Here is a 21,237-nt window from a genome sequence, read left to right on the forward strand (position 1 = left end):
ATTTTTATAAATTTTTTTTTGTTTGTTAGACGTCTTGAAATAAATTTAAAAAAATAGTTTAATATACTGGACCATAATGATATTCAGAAATTTGTACATCAACATTTGCCTTTTAAAACATTTTGTATCAATATAAATAAAATAAATCAACATTTTTAAACTTTGCTAATAAATGTGAAAACTCCACTTGGTTCATAATCCGTGTAAACCATGACGTTCAAAGCACGTGAGATATGCTGCTGTAAGATCTTAACGCAGACACCCCGAACAGTCGACCGTGGGCACCGTTACATAAATATTTTTATTTCGTTGGAGTGTGAAATTTTAATAAGACTGTCTTTTTCAACAGTTTTTCACTCGGAGGGCGTGCGCACCAATCCATTCCCCCTCCGGTATGCCGGCCGCAACGATTCGAACCATTTTGTGGTGTCATTTTTTTTTCTTCTTCAAATCCCTTTCCCTTTTACCACCTCCTTTTTGGGTAGGAGGAAAACTTCCCGATGTTCACAATCAGCATCTTCTGCGCATGCATCACTTGCAAACAAAGGCATAAATTTTCCTGATGACGGTTTTTCCTTTTACACGCCCGTTGCCAACCGATTGTCAACCGACTGTACCGGGTTTCCATCGGACAGAATCGTTGCGTTCGTTTCTTTTTTCTCCATCACTTCTTTTTCACTTTTGCGTCATATTCTTATTTTTTAGTAGCTTTTTTATGCTTTGAATACAGGAACAGTTCAGCAGATATCAGCGGCAGTGGGTTTTTTTCTTGTGTGTGTATGCATATTTCGTTTCGCTTTTCTAAACCATTTCCCTCTGTTTAAGGTTTCGTTTTCGTCAAGACCGAAGGATCTTGTTATCTTGTTTGTTATGCTTTCCATGTTTCACCGACCGCTTCGACGTTGGTCTTTCTTCGCTCATTAGAGCCTTTCCGTGCTTGTTATGATATCAATCATGTTACGGAACATGGCAAAAAAAATCGGAGCAGAGAAACTAAATCATAGTCTCGCGACCTCATCCTACGATCCGTTGCGAGGGACGTGTAGAATGTAGAAACGGAGGGTAAAAAAATACTTCAAACAGATAAATAATGCTTTCACAAGTCACAGAAGAGCCAAGCAATGCATACAACGACTTTGGGAGAAAGCAAGCAACCTTATTTCCTGTTCCTGCGCGAGGATATCGCGCCACGAACATATGCGGATTCGAAAAGCTGGTCTCGTTAGCTCCTGCAGATGCGTTCCACACGTTCGGAAGTGGTGCAACACAGACGTCCGACGGGACATTTGTTCGTTTCGGTTGCATTTGTCATTCGGGAGGGTGTCTGAGAGAATGCTGATTATGTTGCGTTTGACAGCTCAGCGGTTGTATTATACATTGGGCGTATAAGATCGCTTGTTCTGACGTGCCTTCGCTTCCGGGAGGTCCGATGTAGGTGGTACAGTTACCTACTGTAGCCATCGACGAATGTTTGGAGCGATTTGAAATAGTGCTACTGAATGTAACATTTATTTGCCAATTACTGTAAATGTGTTGCTTTGCCTAGGCAGTAGGGAATATTTCATTCGATTTAATTAAATCATACACAAACCAACCAGACCCCACATGCAAGATCCTTTGATAGGCACACACTATTGGTATTAAAATAAAACTCATAAAAGTTGACTCAAACCAACTTGCTCCACCAGGCGAAGGCTTTCGCTTTATTACGGCTTTCATAACGACTGCAACCTCATTTCGACAGTAGTAGCAAACTATTTGCCGCTCAGCGGCAAAACTTTATCATCTCATTAGATAAGTTGTTAGATGTATGTTACCGCCATTTGCTCGCGTTTGCCGGCATTTGGTACCGATGGGAATCGCACCCAATGGTGAATCTTTCGGGCTCGCCTTTTATTATGCTCCACACTCACTCGCGTAAGTAGTAAAATGATTGTATAAAACTTTTAAACCGACATAAAGTTGATCCATGAAAATCCGACCTCTGCACAACGGCTACTACCGGGCACGTCCATTGTGTGGGTTCCGACAAAGCGCCGTTGTCAATAGAGGGTTGGTTATGAATCGAAGAAGTTTTCCCTCCAAGCGCGCTTCCCTCCACATAAACACCGTGAAGGAAAATCGTGAGTGAGAGTATTTTTCTGCTGATTAAGACATTTCATTTGTTTGATGAGAACTAACACACAAAAGAAAGGAAGCAAAGTCGATGGTCCGGACGATGGTTGTGTTTGATGATGATCGTAAAGTAATGTTCAGTGCAATGGAATGGAAAATAAATAAGACAAAAAAAAACAAACATGCTCAGTTCTCCAAAAACTTTCAGCTTTCCTGCACTCTGCTCGCGGGAATTGGGAAGTTTTGTGTCCAGCACCGCTGCATGTTTGTTCTAATACACAAACTAGCGACACGATACGCTTAAAATGCTCATAAAAAAGCGACAACTCAACTGGCGAATTGCGAATCGCGAGTCTAAAGAGAATGCCGCCGCCGATGAGGAGTATTAAAAATTTACACTGAAAAACTTCCTACCTAATCATAAAGAAAAACAAAACATCAGCGCAAGGAAATAATAGTAAAATAAAACATATTTTTACGATCCCAAACCAGATCGTCTTCGTTGGTCTGAGCCTCAACCTACCGGTTTGCATCGGTCGCTTAGTTTTCAATCTATCCGTGAACTAAACAGGAACCCCCTTGGCTGGAGAAAAGTTTTGAGCATTTTCTGCCTCCGAACCGAAATCGGTCCGTCTGATCTACCGCCCTCGGTTTGACTCGTTTTCGTATCTATGCCAGGTTGCCGTACCAAGCTGAGGTCTCTTTTATTGCTCTCGCCCTTCCCACTTCCCGCGGGCGAGAAGGAAAGCGGGAAAAATCCAAACCGAAGCCACTGCCGGGAGCAACCGGAAGCAGCGGCTTATGCACCGGGCTTCTGGACCCGGTTAAGGAAAAGTGTTGCCAGACCCTAGGCCCCTAGGTTGTTAGGGAAAAGGCGAACAAACAGCGACCACCAACACCCGCAGGTCGATCGTTCATTCCCAAAAGCCAGAATGATTATTTCCTGCTGGATGTGAGGCCAGGCGCGCGCGCGCTCGTTTCCAGGCGTTGTGGCGGCGTTTGTTTGCCGCGTGTATCATGTTTTTATGTGCCCATTAGAAAATCGCTCATTCATATGCATGACGCTAGCGATGATGATCACGATGATACACACAATTATGAAATGGATAAGGCTCGAGAGTTTTGGAAACGGGGAAAACCCTAGCGTTCCGACGATCCGTTTGCTGTGGTCTGTTTTCGCTGGTCTGACCGTTTTTGTTTCATGCTTGCCAACGCAAGTCAGAGGATGGATTGGGGACGAATGTATTCTGTGATAGATTTACGTTTGATGTTAACGTGTTTATAAATATCGTCACGTTGGCGTTATGGTTTCATGCCACTCCCCAGGGCCAGATGCGACTGTAAAACAGTTGTTTTTCCTCATTCTTTTACGCACTCTTAGATGCGTTTCATTATCTCGTTTGAGATTGAGTTTTATGAATCGGTTTTCAAGGAAAGATAAAAATATGAGATATGTTTTTTCGGAAGTATTTTTCATTCATTTACTTCATGTATAATCAAAATGATAAACGAAAATATGTTCCCTTATTTGGAGTGCTTTTGTTTTGTACTCAAAAATATCCTCTAAATATCTGGATACATTTCCCATCGTCTTACACTTAGACCAGCTGCCAAACAAACGACCGATGATGAAAGACACTAAAGCAAGCCGAAGGTTTTCCACCACAGACTGGTACGATTTGCAACGCACAACAATTAATCACATTTTTCATCCATTGGCGTGAAATAGAGCTAGCAAATACAGTGCTGCTGCTGGTCGCTGTCAGCAAATGGTACAATTTGAAACGCTTTAACCATTTCAAGCACTCATCAAACACTGCCTTCCGAAATGCTTTTGAAAATATCGGATTACTTCCACGCTACGAAACGTTTTGCAGCCAGTACCAGTGAGTGTTAACTGGTAGACAGATTTTCATAAACTGCTCCAATTTTCCACACTCTCACCGAAACCGTTAGTCGAAAATATGTTTCGATTTCATGCTCATTATTGACGGGAACATATGTTTTACCAGTCCGGACCCCATGGATGAACCGCGAACCGCTGTGATGGTGAAATTTTCATCGTTGAACGATGAACGATGTTAGCGTATGGGGTTGATAGATGTTTGAGATGGATTCTTACATTTCCGATTCATCATGGTCCTCGGATTTCAAAACGAAAGTTTTCTCTTCCGCATCTTTTTTTCGGTTCTAAGGTGCAGGATGTCATCAATTGAGAAATTTGTTTCAATCTTATGCTTCTTGCTCGGAACCTCGGACCGAAACCATCTGCTGAAATTTTGAAGCAGAAGATAAAATCTGAATTATGTGTAAATTAAAATCTAGCCTTATGATAGCTAATATGTGTAATATGAAAATTCATCGATAAATTTGATTTATTTAAATTTTCATAAGCATGGTTTGTTAGAACCTAGAATTAGTAGTAAACTAAACAAAAAGTTATCTTTTTATATGTTATGAAGCTATGAATTTAAACATTCAACTTTTCTATTTTTTAATAGAGCCAAAAATTAAAAAATTATTTATATTTATAGAAATGTTTTTACAGAAATTTGTAGAACGGTTGAAGTTATAGGAAAAAAAAGCAAAGAATGGAATGATACAGATAGAAATAGAACAATGTCCATCCATTAGCATGGGTGATGAAAATTATATTTAAAAAAACATTAAAAATTCTAAATCAAATCTGTAGGGTAAACGGTTCGTCAAAGAAAGTGATGCGTTTTATTAATTTATCTTCAAATCTGCTTCTTCCTCTTCTAAGTGACTTAATGACTTTTAAGGTCATGTCCGCTATTTATGACTTATTATACTTATTTTTCCGGAATTTTATTTATGCTGGACTATCCGGATGGGATTTGATACCCGGTTCCGGTTATGTTATGTTACGTAAAACAAATTTGAACATACTCCCCTCCTGGGTAACAAATCATAACTCTGCTACTAACCCCACCTCCCCCTCCCCTTTTCCAGTGTTTCGTAATAGTTGAATGATCCCTGAATGATGCGCTTTTCCTCATTATCATTATCGCTAGTGTCATCTCAGTTTCAACAATCCTTAACACTGCTGCTGGACAATGGTGCTCTTTTTTCTTCATCGTTTCAATCTACCGAAAACGAAACATCTCAAACAACGTCACCGATGCAACATAAAAACACTCCAGCATAGAGGACCTGGCCCATGGTAAACTGTCAGGCAAAAGCGGCAAACGAAAGATCCGCTCCGAAACCATATCTCAAATTCACACGTAAGTGAAGACGTTCACATTGAATAAATTCGCCATTTCAACAGCTTTCGTTCGCTCAAACGATGCTTTACCTCGAGCCCCCCGTCCCCAGGCAAGGGGGACCACCCTTACGGTGAGAAGGTTGAACGTCTCCTGCCCTTTTTCGCTGGATCTAGCCTGTAGAAAATGTCTAATTTACTAAGCAATAAAATTTACATTTTAATCACATTAACAATCAACCTCGGTCTCGGTGGCCACCATCGTCAATGTCGTCGTTGTCGTCGTCGTGAGCGCCATGTTGGAAGCCATTAGCTGCTCGGAAAATCGGACGTTGAAAAGCGACGATTTTCTCCACACAACACATCAGCAACAGCCGCATCCGCAGCAAGAAAAGCTGCTGCTTGCGTGCGCGCTTTCGCAAAAGCAGCAAACGTCCATTCCATTGGCAGTGAGTGTGAGTGTGGCAACGTGCAAAAAGGACGAAACTGGGCATTGTGCTATTTTCATCCTCAGCTTCCAGCAGTACAGCAGTAGACCCATCGTAGTAGGGGCTAATTTCGCGCAAGAATCATCTTTGCGCTGTTCTGCGTTCGGGTGGATGATCGTGGGCAAAAGGTAGGTATTATGGGTGCAACACCCGGCAAGCACCTAGCTCGGGAGAAGGATTGGAACAGTGCTGTTTAGCATAATGATACATTTTAGACAAAGGCATCCACTAACAAGCGCACCATCTGTGTACATCGTTCGCCGCAAAAGAGAGCAAGAGCGTTTTCGGGCTCGGAGAGATACCGCGAAAGAGGGAAGGAAAAAATATCCACAAAACCTCAGGGGGAAAACACCGAGCTCCCTGTGCCTGTGATGGTTACGAGCTCATATTTTAAACCATGAACCAGAAGGGTGGCAAACATTGATCGAGTCCCAGAAATGGACTGAGAATGAGATAAGTTGAGCCACTTGTGAGCTTTAGTTGATGTGTTTTCTTTTTCAAATTAAAAGGTAAGATTTTATTCCAATGGTTTGTTTAATTGATTTTCGTATTTCACGCAAAACAACCTCCCGCATCAATGGTTTTGTATTTTAAAACTCGCAATACATAAACAAGTGCTCGAATGCATCGTAAACCTTTCAGCAAAGCAGTTCGTTGCAGTTCAGTAAAAGTAGAGAAGTGCTGGCTACTGGCAGCATCACCGGGCAAACCACAAAATCACCACCAAACTCTGGACGGACTGCTAATCCTCGTCTGAACTAGATTCCGCCTTAAAAAGGTGATGAAATTTTACAGCCTCTCTAGTGCTAGTCCGTACGGTTGTAGTGCACCAATACCATCGAAACAAACATCCGAACAACCCCCGGGGGGGAATGTAACTAAACATTGCAGCGCGTACATGCTCCATAAGCAAGCAGCCTGATGGAAGCTAGGCTTCCGAAATCCAATTTAGCTCCCCCAGTACTTCTAGACGAGAAGCTTCTACCAATGTAAAAAAGTGCACTTTCACACACACACACAAACGTCCAGTAGTGCTGCAAAATAAGGTTCTTGTTTCGATGCCAATCCGGAGCGGAAACTGTTTTGGTGGTCCCGATGGGGAAGGAAATCGATTTCATCACTTCTTCCTGCCAAGTGACTAAAGTGACCAGTGCAAACTATCAACGACTCAAGCAGCATTCCAGCATACTTCCCCCTCTTCTTCACCACATCAGGGTGGCTTTCGGGAACAATTCGTTTTTGGGTGGAAAGCTCTCATCACCCACCACCACCACCACCATCACTGCCATCTTTCCGCCCTTGGTTTGTTCACCCACTCACCCACCCCCCGGTGGGGGTTGGTTGATGAGGCAAGCAAAAGGGAGCCCTCTGTTTTTGGGGATGCTGTCGGTTCGAGCTGCTTCTTGGAACTGACGGGCTGGAGCAGCTGCTGCCATTTTAAGCTGGGGGCGTGGCCTACACGCGAATCAAAACTGGTGCGTTTCTGCGAATCAAGGTGCGTTTCTGCGCAGTCGCGCTCTTTGTTCGCCCGGTTCACCTGTACTCGTGCATTCTCATGAGCTGCAACTCATCAAGGAAGAGAAAAAAAAGCAAGCGAACAAAACACGAAAGGCGATGCGAGAGAGGAAAAATGTGAAAGAGATGAGAAATGATCGAAATTTAATTGGAAAAACAAAAGAAAAAGCACGAAGAAAATGAACAGCGGGTGAGTTGGAGTTGGCTCGGTGAGCAGTGAGCTTGGTAGTGAATGCTGTTTGGGTGAGAAGATGAAAACGGTCTGTCAAGGATGTGCGCTAGGTGTGAGCGATGTGTTTGGGATGCTCAGTTTTTTTTGTTATTAGCATCCTATGAAAGGGGATCAAGATTTTGTTCATGCTATACTAGGTTATAAATATTTTGTTTTGATAAATTGCCTCTTTTCGGAAGTTTTCGCAAGTAGCTTAAAAGTGTTTTTGATTAAGCCTAATCCTACAACAGTATTGTTTTTCTAAATAAACGAAATTACCGTAAAACAAATTAGGAATAAATAAAGCTTACTAAGATACCCAAAAATTAATGATTGAAGCAGTTTTGGTTTGGGTTTAGTTCCATATGGTTTATAAGGCAAATAAATAGATAAATATCTACTCAAATGACCACAGTGTTAAATCGAAATAGCTGCAAAACATTGGAAAAAGAAAAGCAAAGGGATGAAATGGAAACTTTGTAAAAATATGGCAAAAGATGAAAACAAAAAAGCAGAGACTCTTTTCATGCAGTGAAAGATTTTTCCCTCTAGGATACTTCTGTCACGGGTGTTGATGCTGCTATCCGTCTCTATCTCCCCGGAGAGACTCGACGCATCGTTTGACGCGGTGGCAAAGCGATGAATTGCGCAAGGGAGTAGATGTACGGGGTGAGTTTTTGTTTAACATTTTGCTGTATATATACCAGTATCCTTTGTTTTTCGCCATGCTTTTTTTAATACTAAAAAAATGTACTGTGGTAACCATCCATATAGCTTGTGATATTAAATAACGAATCGTAGTCGTTGAAGTGTAGGCTTCTAATTGATGATCGAATTTATTGTTTTCGCTTATTTATAACCTAACTAAGTGTTGCGCAACATAGCGTCATGTTGCGCCCTGAGCGAGGTGCCTGGAGACAGCGGTGATTGCAATAATCGATACGCAAGCAAAACACCTAGCGTGCGAATTGTCGACTTGCAATTCGGTGTTCATCGGCAACTTGATCGGTCTGCGGCTATCGTGAGAACGAGTCGATCGATGCGTCCATCGATCAGCTCGCAGGTCAACGTTTAGAGCAACCGCGTTCAAGGTTGCTTACAGTACATAGTGCGGAAATAGAAAAAAGCTCACAATATTTTTATTGAGGATATAGTGGGAGAAAAATACGAGAAAAACACAAAACTTTTATAAAATATTTACCATAATACACCCATAATACAGTATAAGCTTGGAAAGTAAGAATAATTAAAATAAATATTTGTATTATTGTATTATTGTGTATTGTTTGTCATTATAGGGCTGGTGTATGCGATAACGGCGCAGGTTCCATCCGACAGGACTGGGTATCAAATCCCATTCGGACCGTATCCCTTCGTAGCAAGGACTAACTCTCTGGCTATGTGGTAAAAATAAATAAAATAGGAGAGCTAGTAAAATTAGTATTAAAATTAGAAGTAAAATTATAAGCTTAAATTTATATTAAATATTCTAATAACAATATTACAAAGGTCAAGCTAAAAAAAATCCATAAAAATTCATAAAAATAATACTAATAACAACTGACTTTCAGTAAACAAAACACAGAAAAAAATCGATTACCTCGATCACTTGACATGCCAAAGATGTGCCAAAAACAACATAAACCTAAATTTAACTGTAAACATTATGACAGGACAGGAGATTCATATTGTTTACGCTTTGCACGCGCAACACTGTTTTGACAGTCAACGCATTATTTATTATTTTTCGCGTTGATATTTTCACCGGGGTAGCGTTACCGTCACATAGTTTAGTTGTGTTAGTGTAAGGACCGTTTAGGCTAAGAACAACCATTGTAAAATCACTGCACTTGTAATAAAATACGTACGCCGAACGGTCAAGCGAGAAACCGCGCTCCAGATTAATTTTTCACCGTTCCGAAAGAAAACTAAAATTCACAACGTAGGGATCGATCGCGAACACATATTATAAATTAATAATGTAATAAAAAAAATTATCAAAAGTATATGACCAATATAATAGTTTGTAAATGTTTGTGTTGATCGTAAAGTAATTTTGCAGCTGTCGCTTCTACTTGACATCCTGGCAGCGATTAAGCCAGTTTGGATGCTTCGATGATTTATCTATTTTTCTTACCGTAATCTAGAAAGCATAAGCGCATGTACTTTCCATCATAAGTAGGGTGAAGCAAAAACAAAAAAAAAACAAAATGATTCAAACGACTAGCATCGGCTTCATCAAAAAGCGATCAATCGCGGTCAGTACTAACGGGAAGCTGCACGGGAAACAGGTGAACCATGGTCACGATAGGGAAAGAGGCCTGTCCGAAGCTACCTGATCCAGAATGAAGCGACCCTTCTTCGTGCGCTTCCCGTTCACCCGCCGCTCGATGTTATCTGGTCAAGAGGGAAAAACGGTAATCAATATAAACAAAAAATTATGTCTAATTATATGGATTAGAAAAAGGGAGCGTTGTGGTTTAGTTTGCTTTCGGGATGTTTTCGGTGTCACTAGCAGCGGTGCAGATCGGCCCAGAGAGATAGGCTTTGCTGCTGTTGACCATTGCTTTGGGACACATTTTATTCAGGTGTCGAATAATTGTACAGAACCGAGTGGCATCGCATCGTAGCGGTGGGTAATTATTTCGGGTAGATTTTCGAATCCACAACAATTACGATCAGCCCAGCATAGCCCGATATTTGTCTAGAAAAGAAATGGCTCGGATGTCAAAAGCACAAAACGAAAAGAAAACCATCAAACAGCACACAGTGGTCCAGTTTCCTGGGTGCTTCCTGTTTGCGCACGATCAGCAAACAAATATTATTTATTAGATGGCAATCAATAATTGACATGTGTTTTTGCTCGGGTCCCGTTGTTACCATCCCTCGGACCGTCCCAAATGGAGGTGTTCGAGTGGAAAAAATTATACGGTTGCAACAAAGTTGCGCTTAATTATTTCTTCCAAAAAATGATCCAATTTCATCGGTCTGGTTTGGCGTTTTCGGCATGTTTTGAATTTTCTGACAGATTGTTTCTCGCCTTTGCAAACACCTTACAGCTACTTGCTTTTTTCTTGACGGTAGAAGAACCGAATGGCAGACTCTGGACAGTCTCATCACGGCACTTTGGTTAGTGATTAAAGTATTTATCAAACTCCGAACGCAACGTCTTGGAAGCAGCTTTAACAGAAATAAAAAATAGGAAATACGCATCCGAAACAAAAACCAGGCACATGTGCCGGTGGCTAAGTGCCCTTCGAAAGTGATTGCTGGTAAAAGTCAAGTGTAATCGAGCACGAGCCTCATCAATGAGTGCAACCTTTAATCGCTTCGCCGGTAGCAGGAAGTAATCTACTTCAAGCTCCTGCTCTCTGTACGCCATCCGCCTCCTGCCATACACGCAACATATGACAGACGATCTGACAACGTTATAGTGATCGAGTACGAGCGTCAAAAACAAGAGCAGCGGCTTTTTATCCGTCCCACGATGGCCCCGTTAAGCGATCTCTGGTTTGTTTCAATTTCACTCGAAATGAGCCATTAGGCGCGTGTTGGCGCATGATTGTCTTTTTCCTTCATTTGACGATTGGTGTTTGTTATGGTTGTGAAGATGAAAATCGAACTCTGGGTTCGTATAAAACGGTGTCTGTCTTTCAGATAAGCAATTCAACGGATGTACAATCTTCCGGAATCAAAACAATTATTTCCGCATCTACGCACAATCATATGTGAGCGGTTGATTGAAGCGGTTTATTAAGCGTTGGAGTGCTTTAAATTGGATTGTTTAAGCTGTTTGTCACAACGATACATACTCAAGATGGAACATGCAATGTACTAAATGTATGGGGAACAGTTGTTTGGATCCGGGATCAAGATCACCAGTAGAGAAATAAAATCTCGTACTGATTTGATGACGATTAAAATGGAACTCATACTTGAACAAATGTTCCTTAAAACAGATATTTAAAGATATTTAAATATATATTTAAGATAAGATATTTAAATAACAGATTTTCTTCAATTTTATCTTGAACGACTAATTGAAGTACAACTGATAATTATGCCACTGCGTTTTCTAAATATATGATTTACGCCGCTTTAAAATTCTGCAGTAAACTGCTAGGAAGCTGCTTCAAATCTGCTTTGATATTTGTTCCATCATCAAAACTACGAACTGAAAATCTATCAGCAATTAATCGTGCACCTTCGAGGATCCTAGTTTCCTTTACTGTCTCTCTCTCTCTCTCTCTCTCTCTCTCTCTCTAGTTGGCTTTCACGACCTCTAACTCTCTCTGGCTTACTAGATTTTTTTTACCGCGTAACCGGATAGTCCAGTCCTCGCTACGGGGGGACGGTCCGGATGGAATTTGAACCCGGTCCTGCCGTGTGGACTGGCACCGTTTATCACATACACCACCGGGACTCCCCAACTTCCTTTACTACATTATGTTTTTGTACTTACGTCAGACCACTGACCGTTTTTGGATGGGACGGAAATTCGCTTAATTAGCTTAAGTACTAAGTTTTCTCAAGGTTTTTGAAGTTATGGTACTGCTAATGGCTTCCAATCCAGAGTTAGTAAATTATGTTTTTGATTCTTTTTTTTCTGTAAAAAATATCTTATAACAAAATCTCAGGAGTTTATTTGAAGGAATCTTAGAAACACTAATGGTAGTCATATAAGGATCTTCTTCTTTGTGGCTTTTAACAACCTTACAGGTCATGCCGGCCATTTCTGGCTTACTACACTTATTTTACCACATAGCCGGATAGTCAGTCCTTGCTATAAGGATCTCCAAACGATATTGCTCCATTGTGGATATCCACAATTTTGTGGAAAATTTTACATCAGCAAACCATAGATAGAAATGTTTACAAAACCTACGACTTTGCATCAGTAATGTTTTATACTTTTTTATATTAACAATGTAAAAAGGTATGGCTAGTAAATCGTGACTAGGATTTATTGTGCGCATATCTTACCTTGATACATTTTGTTCACAATATTGATTGATCCGCCACTGCCACCCACAGCGTTGACAGATTTTCCTACAACAGAAAAAAAACTCAAGTCACATCATCCATTAGCAAAATGTTAAAACACATTACACAACTACAATTTTCCTATCGTGAGCAGCAACCATAGTCAACCGAACAATTCAGGTATAATTTCGTTCCACAAGCTCACTGCTAAGTTGTCAAGATACGTGCATACGAGCCCCAAACTGGCTGTTGATAGAACGAAGGCTCAATTACAGTTCGTTGATTTGTCTGGTACTGACACCGTTTGCATGTGCGATTAGATTGTGTTTGTTTGCAGCTACACTTCCCACAAAACAACAAGCAATCAGTTGCCATTTAGAGGTGATATTATGTTTGTTCAGTGTGCCACCTTACATCACCAAATTATCGTCAACGATAGTTGCAGGTCTATCCGTTGTAAATAATGCACTGCGAGTGATAGCACACCAGGGCAGGTAATGTATTGAAGAATTAGAGAGACCTCGGGATCGTTCATTATTAATTTACCGTTTGGTGTAATTTTCCAGTGCTGACAAACCTGCACACACGACACACGGCGAGGTTCCGGCCCTAGGACAAACCGTCATTTAATGCAAGCGTTCCTCGCAAGATAAAAAATCAATTGAAACGCTACGATAAATTTAAACCATGCGATACCCTGGTAGCAGCGACTCGATTCACCTGCTTGCAAGATGTTGCACAATAAAATGCAACAAAAGGAGCCGCATGTTTACGATGATTGGAATGGAAAAAAGCCCAACCTTAATTCCTTCGTAACAAAGCACAGAAAAACCAACATCAATTTTGCTACCGTAACAAGCCAATAAATTATCTCACAAGATAAATAAAGCAAGCAATGCATATTATTGGATTTAAACATTGCAGGAACAAACGGAAATAATGCAAACAATGGGCAGCCCGTTCCGACTGTGTGCGTGTTTGCAGGAAGATGGGAAATAATTTGCTCTACCATTTTCTAACCGTTTTTCGATTTTTAACGACTTTTTCCGTGAAAGACACATGCAAACGATGCTCGGATGGACCGAGTGCCTTTTACCGCAGAATCTAATTAGCTTTAAAAAATGCGGCTATGCGAGAAGAAAATGAGTGGAAAAACCTTTCTTTGGAAAATTAAACGATCACAATTGGGCACCCGCAAGTTTTGCGGTTCAAAATACTTCTCATTAGAAATGGTTTGCTGAATTTTATCGTTACAAATGAATGAAAAAAGAGAAGCACTTTTTAGTGGAACAAAAAGGTACCGATCGGAAAAAATGAAAACAACTAATGAAATTTATTCACAACAATGAGAAAGGTACTGTGGGTGAAAACAAAATAGGAAGCAAAAAAATAAATGTTCACCTACCGAAAGCAATCGCACACTTTTGGTCGCTTAAATCGAAGGGCAGTTAAGGCAGAAAATCCTGGACAAATAAAAATCTTCAATTACACGCTACGCTAAGCGCACTGACAGATGGTAAAATCGACAGAAGAAATTTCGATCTCCAACCGAAGAAGCGAAGGGTCGTCGTGATGGTTGCAAAGAAAACAAAACAAAATAATTATAAAGCAATATAAGACGAGCGAATTAAATAAAACGAGCTCTGCTTTGGTTGATGAGGTGGCGTGGTTGGTTTTTGTTTCTCGTTTTCGATTCCGAGCACCAAACGCGAACCTCATTTGATCGAGATCGTGTTTCGGGGGAAAAGAAAGCAAAATCGACAAATTAAAACAAATAAAATCCTTCGCACAAAAGACTAATGGATGTGAAGGCGTTAAACAAATATAAATACGGAAGCCCTTGGGAGCTCATTTAGTGGAGAGGGAGCTTCTTTTTTTCGGTCGAGCACGCGATTCAACGACATACCAAAATGGTTTCCGAAAAGTAAAACAAGAAAAAAAAACAAACACGATAAGCTATCAAAAAACCCCTTCCGAACGGGCGCACGAAGCAAAAGTGTAAGAAAATCGGTTAGAAAATAAGCATCAGCCAAAATGGAAGGCTTCCATTTTGTGACCAAATGTCACCGTGTCCACCCACGGTCCAACGAACGTTTGCATGCACCAGACCAAATAACCACCAATGGCGACGATGCGGGTGAAGGCATCAGGCAAGCCAACAAAACAAAACAAATCGTTTATGATGCCCGGGTACTAGGGTACTTTGCTGGTTTGCATGTCATAATTAAGATTGCCCGGCTGTGATATCGGTTCGGAGGGAACTTCTCGGAATCACTATGTATTTACCCACAACACACACACACATACACACACACACACACACACACACACACACACACACACACACACACACACACACACACACACACACACGCGCGCGGCTACTGGTAGATTTGTCCATTTAAATGGAGACCCATTTGAAGACGACCGATTACCGAGCCTGCAAGCACAACAAACTGCCGAGCCCGAATTACCTTCCGAGGCTCATTTTCGGTGGGAGGGTAGATTGTAAGTTGAGGTCTCGTTTTTCGCTCCCCACATCCTCTTCCGACCTGGGAATCGTTTTCATTTTTCTCGCAAACTACCCAATAGAAATGGTGGCCGTTTTTGGGAGGGCATGATGGAAACGAATAGCGAATGACGAACGAAGAAAGACAGGATGGAACTCGCCGACTGGAGCCACTGAGCACGGAAATTGACGATAATTAGTGTGTGCTTCCTGTGACACTTTGCTGCTTTACATGGCCGTGTGTCGAATGGCGTTGGTGATTGGGGTGTGATTTTCCGTCCGGGTGTACATAACCATGGCCAAATAAATCACGAACCTACTCAGCACACTGAGCTACTCAAGACAATTGAAATGGGTCTCGTTTGGTTGCTCCGATCCTGGTGTCCTTCGTGTCGTGAGCTCCAGGGATCGTACCGAATGGAAGTCCAATTAAGTAAGTTATAACGTGAAAATTTTAATGACACCTGCTTTCGCCGCTTCCGAGACGAATTATCGGCGTTGAGGTCGATCCTCAGATTAGACTGCCAGAGTTTCTGCGCACAGTCACATGCACAGGCTAATGATGATGTTTGCTTGCTGACTCGGATAAGTACAAACACTAAATGCGAATCGGACACCAATCAAAAACCACAACAAACACTTCAAAAAACAACCGCAACCTCGTGTCGGTGAAAGAAAATCTTATCACAAACAAACTGGTGACCCCTTTTGTTACTTTCTCCAGAGTTTTTGGTTTGTGTTTGTCTGAAGCATTTGCCTTGGGAGAAATTCCTGTAGCATCCTTTGTACCATGAGCCGCATGTCGATGGCGATTAGTTGAGTTAATTAGGTTGAAAACGATAATTTGAGTTTTGGGTCTAATTTTTGTCAGTTAAACAGTGTTCCATAGCCGGTGTACTGTGTGCATTTTTTTGACTATATCTTTGGAGTGTTTGAGGTTCGGTACTATCAGCTCATTTAGATCAGTGGCGGCTAGGTTTCCGCTCAGGCACAGTTTCATTCAATGACAATTAGACAATTATCTATGTCTCCTAGCGGCTGACCTCGTTGCGATGTGGATGCGGCAGATGGGGAAAAGTTCAGTTTGCTTCAGGGAGAGAAAAGGAAAGCAAGGGGAACTCATTTGTTTGTTCGTTTTCCTGTCAAATTAGAGCGATGGAAAATAGGAAAATGGCTTCGCTGTTGATAGTCGTTACATAAATGACAATAGAACGAGCTATTTTAGGTCAACAAAAAGAGATTTATTTTAGAGATACCTTTTAAGAATTAAACTTATTTTCAAAGCATCGACTTACCTTGTTTCGTTCGTATTAGAAAACCCCAAATTTCTTCAGAGTAAAAGTAAATAAAATAAATAGTCCTTCACATCTTTAAAAAAGCATTTTGATCGTACACAACAAAACGACAAGCATATAAATTTATGCGCTCCCGAATCCTTCCAACATATCCAACACAAAGGGGTTGAGATGGCGAAACGAATAATATCGATCGAAAGACCACCGGGGCGGAGTTGCAGTGAAGTGATTGATTATGTGTCCATCGATGGTAAAATATTGGTACACGATCATGCCATATTTCTCGCCATCTCGAACGGTACCACGATCGACCTTCCTTCCATTTGGCTGGTGCACTGTACAAGACCATCGCGGCTGTCGCTGCATTCAGCCATTTCGTTGCACCTTCGGTTCACATCGGACGGTTTCTTGTCAGGCGATTGTGAAAGAGGGTAATTATCAGTGAATGTCGATCAGCAAAAGACAACGGCTTCGCTTTGCGAGAGGAGTGGTCTGACCGATTGCCACGACCCACAGCTCTTAGTAGTAGGTCCACTAGCGAGCGATCCTTGTACCGATCAGTTATTAATGAATGATTATCGATTTTTATCGGAATGTAGCTCCCGGTTCGTGTGGTCCATGTGATAGGTAACATGACAAGATGTTGAAGAGCGTGTGTAAGAGAGAGAGAGAAGCGGTAACAACAAAAAATAGTCGCGAAAGCTTAAAGCTGATGGCAAATCAACCTGAAGCAAATCAATCGATTATAAACATGATCGAAAGGACGCATTAAAGCTCCAAAGCAAAGCAGTTCTAATTCTAGCGTTAACCACCCGTTGAGTGTCCGATCGGTTTCTGATCATTCGATCGCGCGAACGTGAATGAAATCTGCTGCCGAATCCCCGTTCTGTTTGAGCTTATGGCACAGCGGGAAGCTACACCCTAGACGGCCGGAAAAGAACTTGGGAAGCATACTAAACACCAACCGCATGGAATGAATTCAGAGCTGTCGAACGAACGGAAAAATTATGAATTATAATTTAATAATCATAAATGAGCGGATGTTGTTATGTGATACCACTGGGCGAGAACTTCTAACAGAAAGCAGCATCATACGAAATATATGTGAGTTTATTGATCTATTGCAAACTATTTCTTTGAGTTTATTGTTCGTATGCTAAACAGCGATAAGAAAAAATAGTAAAGAGTGCCGAATTTCTAACACGAATCACAATATAATGTTTCATCATATGTTGCTGTACTTCAATGGTGTAACCATTTATATGTATTTTCTCGTTTATCATTTTCCTAAATGACAGCGATCAATGTGTTGTGCACGAGAATCAAAAATGTGTATGAGCGATTAAAAGGAAGATATAATTCAACACCTCCATCTAACACGATCGCCAGCAGCCTCTTGAAAACCGACCATACTCAATACTCTTTGAAGACGATCGTTTCTTTCTTTCCATCCTCAGATGTATCTGACGTCTTCCGAAATAAATATGACATTAAAATAAAATATCAATTCATAAATAAATGATAAAGAAACCTTCGCATCCCGGTGCTACAAGCAGGCTTACCGATACGGAGGGTGTGCTGTAGCTCGCATTTAAACGAGCCCAAAAGCTATCGATTCTTCATCCTTCAGGCAACCTTTCATGGGGCTGCTGTTGGCTAATCAAGCCAACGGGTTTCAAAAACCCCCAGAATAAAGGCGTTGGGTCGGGTTGGGATTATTTAAATTTCGTGCACCCTCCCAAAACAGTCGTCGAGATCGTTTTCTAGTCGGATATTTTAATCCATTCATAAATAATACCACTACAACAAACAACAACACGAGCTCACCCAGGCATCGCCGGGTAAGGGTTGAAAAAAGAAAAACGTCTCAACTTTCGAGTGGGTTGTTTGTTGTCTGTTGCCGTGGCTATCATTTTTAATACCATTAACATTATCATCGACAAAACGTTTCCTTCTCACTTGTGCGTATACGTTTTTTTCTTCTTCATATTTCTTGATCCCCTCACATTGTTGAACGATTTTCTGTCGCATAGGTCATTTTCGAAATAACTAAATTTTCGTAAACTCTTCCAACGTTCAGCGCGACGCAGCGCAAGCAAAAGGAATCGAGAAATGAAATTCACACTTCGACAAGTGCGCATTTGGTGGAGTTTGGTCCAGGCCAGCTTCCGTGAATCTCGTTCCACGGTGCTCGAAAACAGCCATGGAAGGTTTTGAAACAGATCGCTTCACTGCAGTGTTGAGCATAATGTCTAGAGCGGTAGAAAAAGGATTAACATTTTTGTCACTTCACCGCGTCGCAGGGATCGCAGCGTAGCGAACAGCTTCGATAATGAGATTAGCGTAACCGGAAGTGGGCGTTGGTCTCCCGCGGCGTAACGAGTGGGTTGGCCGAGGCACACCTTTAAAAAATAGCTATAAAAAGCTTTGTGAAAGATTCATCCCCGATCATAAACTCCTCAGGGTGCTTCTGAAGCATCGGTCAACTGGACACACAAACGATTAGTTTGTCCTCGTCGTGGGCCACATTTCGAGTACGGCTTAGCAGTTGACATCGTTAGTTCATTCATAAAATTTTAGCTTACCAACATGACGACGGACACATATGTGATGAGATTTTCATATTTGTACAAGGAATAAGCTTTACGGGGGAGAAAAGCATGATTGAGCAAACGAAGCAAATGGTTTTGGTTGGTGGTGATCGACTTTGAGCATGTGAATAAAGCGATGCAAAAAATAATCCCAGTTTTATGACAGTGCTAAATATTCGTTGCTTTTCTTGGGTTAACTGAATGTTTGGGGATTGAATGTATCATCTGGAAATAAACATGAATTATGTGTCATGTTGTTCAGTCTATAATCTACACAAATATCGCAAATTATCTTTTTTTCGTGTGTAATAAAGTTTCTACTAGCTGCGATATTTTAGGTCATTCTTAGAGGGATGAGTAAAGGTAGAGAGAATAAAAAGAGTTCACAAATTGAGAAACAACGTTACACCATGTTGTAACTTCGATTTACACTTTTTTATTCGAAACTAAGGAGTTTTGTTACATGTTGGTGTCTTCCCTACGTTACCAAATAAGTCATATTTTGTTCTTGTTTGTCTGCAACTTTTTACTACTATTTCCATTCAATAGCAAATCCTATTTCGGAAGGGATTTGACTCAATCGCTGATAGATGTAGGTGGTGAGCGGATTTTGCGTGCCACAGAATCCCCAAAAATCATCATAATCGACGTACTGTAGTACCACACCTCCAAGCCGCTTTTCTTCCACGAAATCCAACTTCACTCCAATGGATTCAGTATCTTCATAGCTCATCCATTGGTTGCCACGGACGGCGAAAGGCATCTCAGCGATTGGATCATAAAATATGTTCCATCCGCTGCCTATGAAAAGGCAAAGCTGCAATGAAAGGAGGCACGTTCAGAGTTTAATTTAAGTTTACAACTTCTAGTATTAAGGATAACTCAACCGTACCTCATAATATGGATAGTAGCCTTCGTAATAGTATTGTCCTTCTGCCCCTGGGCCAACAGTCGGAGCACCCACATTGTATTCCGCTGGATTCGCTAGTGTGTACGCTTGTCCAAACAATCCTAAACCTAAGATTAACTTTTTCGGAGGACATCCAAAATCGATCCATGTTTCTACACCATCGACCTTGAAGTATGTGTAAGTGTAAGAAAACAATCGTATAAAGAATCACATTTCACACTTACTATATTCGTCCTTGCACGATTCGACTCCGTCTCAAAGGATCTGTTACGCATTGGAGCATGTACATCAGCCACGTTATTTGTGTGTGGACGCATATCAAACGTGAACAGGGTTACAAAGTCAACCAACTGGCAGATGCTGGTAACTCGATACGATTCCCTAAGTACCTTCGGATAGACGGCCCCAAAGAACAGAAGTTCCTTATTTCGACTTTTGAGTCCTGCTCGAACATCCGTCAGCAACGAAATCACTGACTCACGATCGTTGGAGATACCTCCAAATTTGACCTGAGTTCCCGGCCACTCCCATGCGATTTCCACCCCATCTAATCCATACTGTTCCAACAGCTCCAGCACGGCCTTTACGTATGCACGACGCCGCTCAGGTATTTCGGCCATGATCGAGTACGAGAGTGCTTCTTTGCCTCGTTCCACTATCGAAATGTGATTGCGCACAGACGACGATCTAGCGTTGATGGTGTATATGTAGGCACCCAGTCGTTGTATTTCTTCATTCTAGAAAATAGTAACACTGTTAATATTGCGGTACATCACAAACATTGAATCTAAACGCACGTTAAAATAATATGATCCACGTCTCCACTCGGGGAACGTAATACCACGATAGATGACATCACTGCAAAGTTCCACTGGAATCTCGTTCGCTGTATATCTTCCATAGCCCTTCGTTTTGTGTGAATCGCTTGAGAAGTAACACATCAGCCGCTTTCTTCCATTGCACTCTACATAAGACACAAATAGGCAGCACCAAACCAAGTAGCGCCAAAACATTTCAACCTTTACGTTTAAGCGACTTTTACAGAACTGAAGCAACAGTACAACACCGGGACTGAGGCTGACATCTTCAGAATGACGCATTATAAAACCTGTTCTTGGGCGAATTGAAAAAAACATACCATAAAAGTGTCTTGATTATTCCATTGAAACTGTGACGTAAGACCAGTGTGAACAAGCCAACAAACCAAACTGGTTATACGAATGTTAAAAATATTTGTATCCAGTGTTTATGTTTTGGTTGGTTTGGTTTTACCATATTTTGTTTCCAGAGTTCTATTTGCAGGTGTTGCACGTTTATTAATTATTATCACACAGTCAACATCACTTTGCATATATTTTTTTATTTTTTTCTTTTTGGTCTGTATATTTGTTTTT

At 41.2% G+C, this 21,237-nt stretch overlaps 1 protein-coding gene across 3 annotated transcripts; it reads right to left on the reverse strand.

Moving 5' to 3' along the window:
* Positions 1-18,697: 18,697 nt before the first annotated feature.
* On the reverse strand, positions 18,698-21,197 carry LOC125765584 (acidic mammalian chitinase-like). Of its 3 annotated transcripts, XM_049430893.1 has the most exons (4): positions 20,641-21,197; positions 20,068-20,580; positions 19,826-20,008; positions 18,698-19,750 (listed from the first exon to the last, which is right to left on the reverse strand). In XM_049430893.1, exons 1-4 carry the CDS (start codon positions 20,977-20,979, stop codon positions 19,466-19,468), a joined length of 1,320 nt encoding a protein of 439 aa, XP_049286850.1. In that variant the 5' UTR covers positions 20,980-21,197; the 3' UTR covers positions 18,698-19,465. The 3 variants fall into 3 exon arrangements, with proteins under 3 accessions (XP_049286850.1, XP_049286852.1, XP_049286851.1); XM_049430895.1 differs by having other exon boundaries at positions 20,068-20,756; XM_049430894.1 differs by having other exon boundaries at positions 19,636-20,008.
* Positions 21,198-21,237: the final 40 nt, after the last annotated feature.

Source organism: Anopheles funestus, chromosome 2RL (genome assembly GCF_943734845.2).
Source record: "Anopheles funestus chromosome 2RL, idAnoFuneDA-416_04, whole genome shotgun sequence".
NCBI classification, from domain to species: domain Eukaryota; kingdom Metazoa; phylum Arthropoda; class Insecta; order Diptera; family Culicidae; genus Anopheles; species Anopheles funestus.

What these genes read in the sequence shown, in the direction of transcription:
- LOC125765584 (XM_049430893.1), bottom strand. Translation starts at nt 20,979, where the DNA reads ATGTTTTTTTCAATTCGCCCAAGAACAGGTTTTATAATGCGTCATTCT. An exon ending in GTGGATCATATTATTTTAAC is followed by an intron (nt 20,581 to 20,640) that starts GTGCGTTTAGAT and finishes ACTATTTTCTAG; the next exon opens with AATGAAGAAATACAACGACT. An exon ending in ATCGTGCAAGGACGAATATA is followed by an intron (nt 20,009 to 20,067) that starts GTAAGTGTGAAA and finishes ACATACTTCAAG; the next exon opens with GTCGATGGTGTAGAAACATG.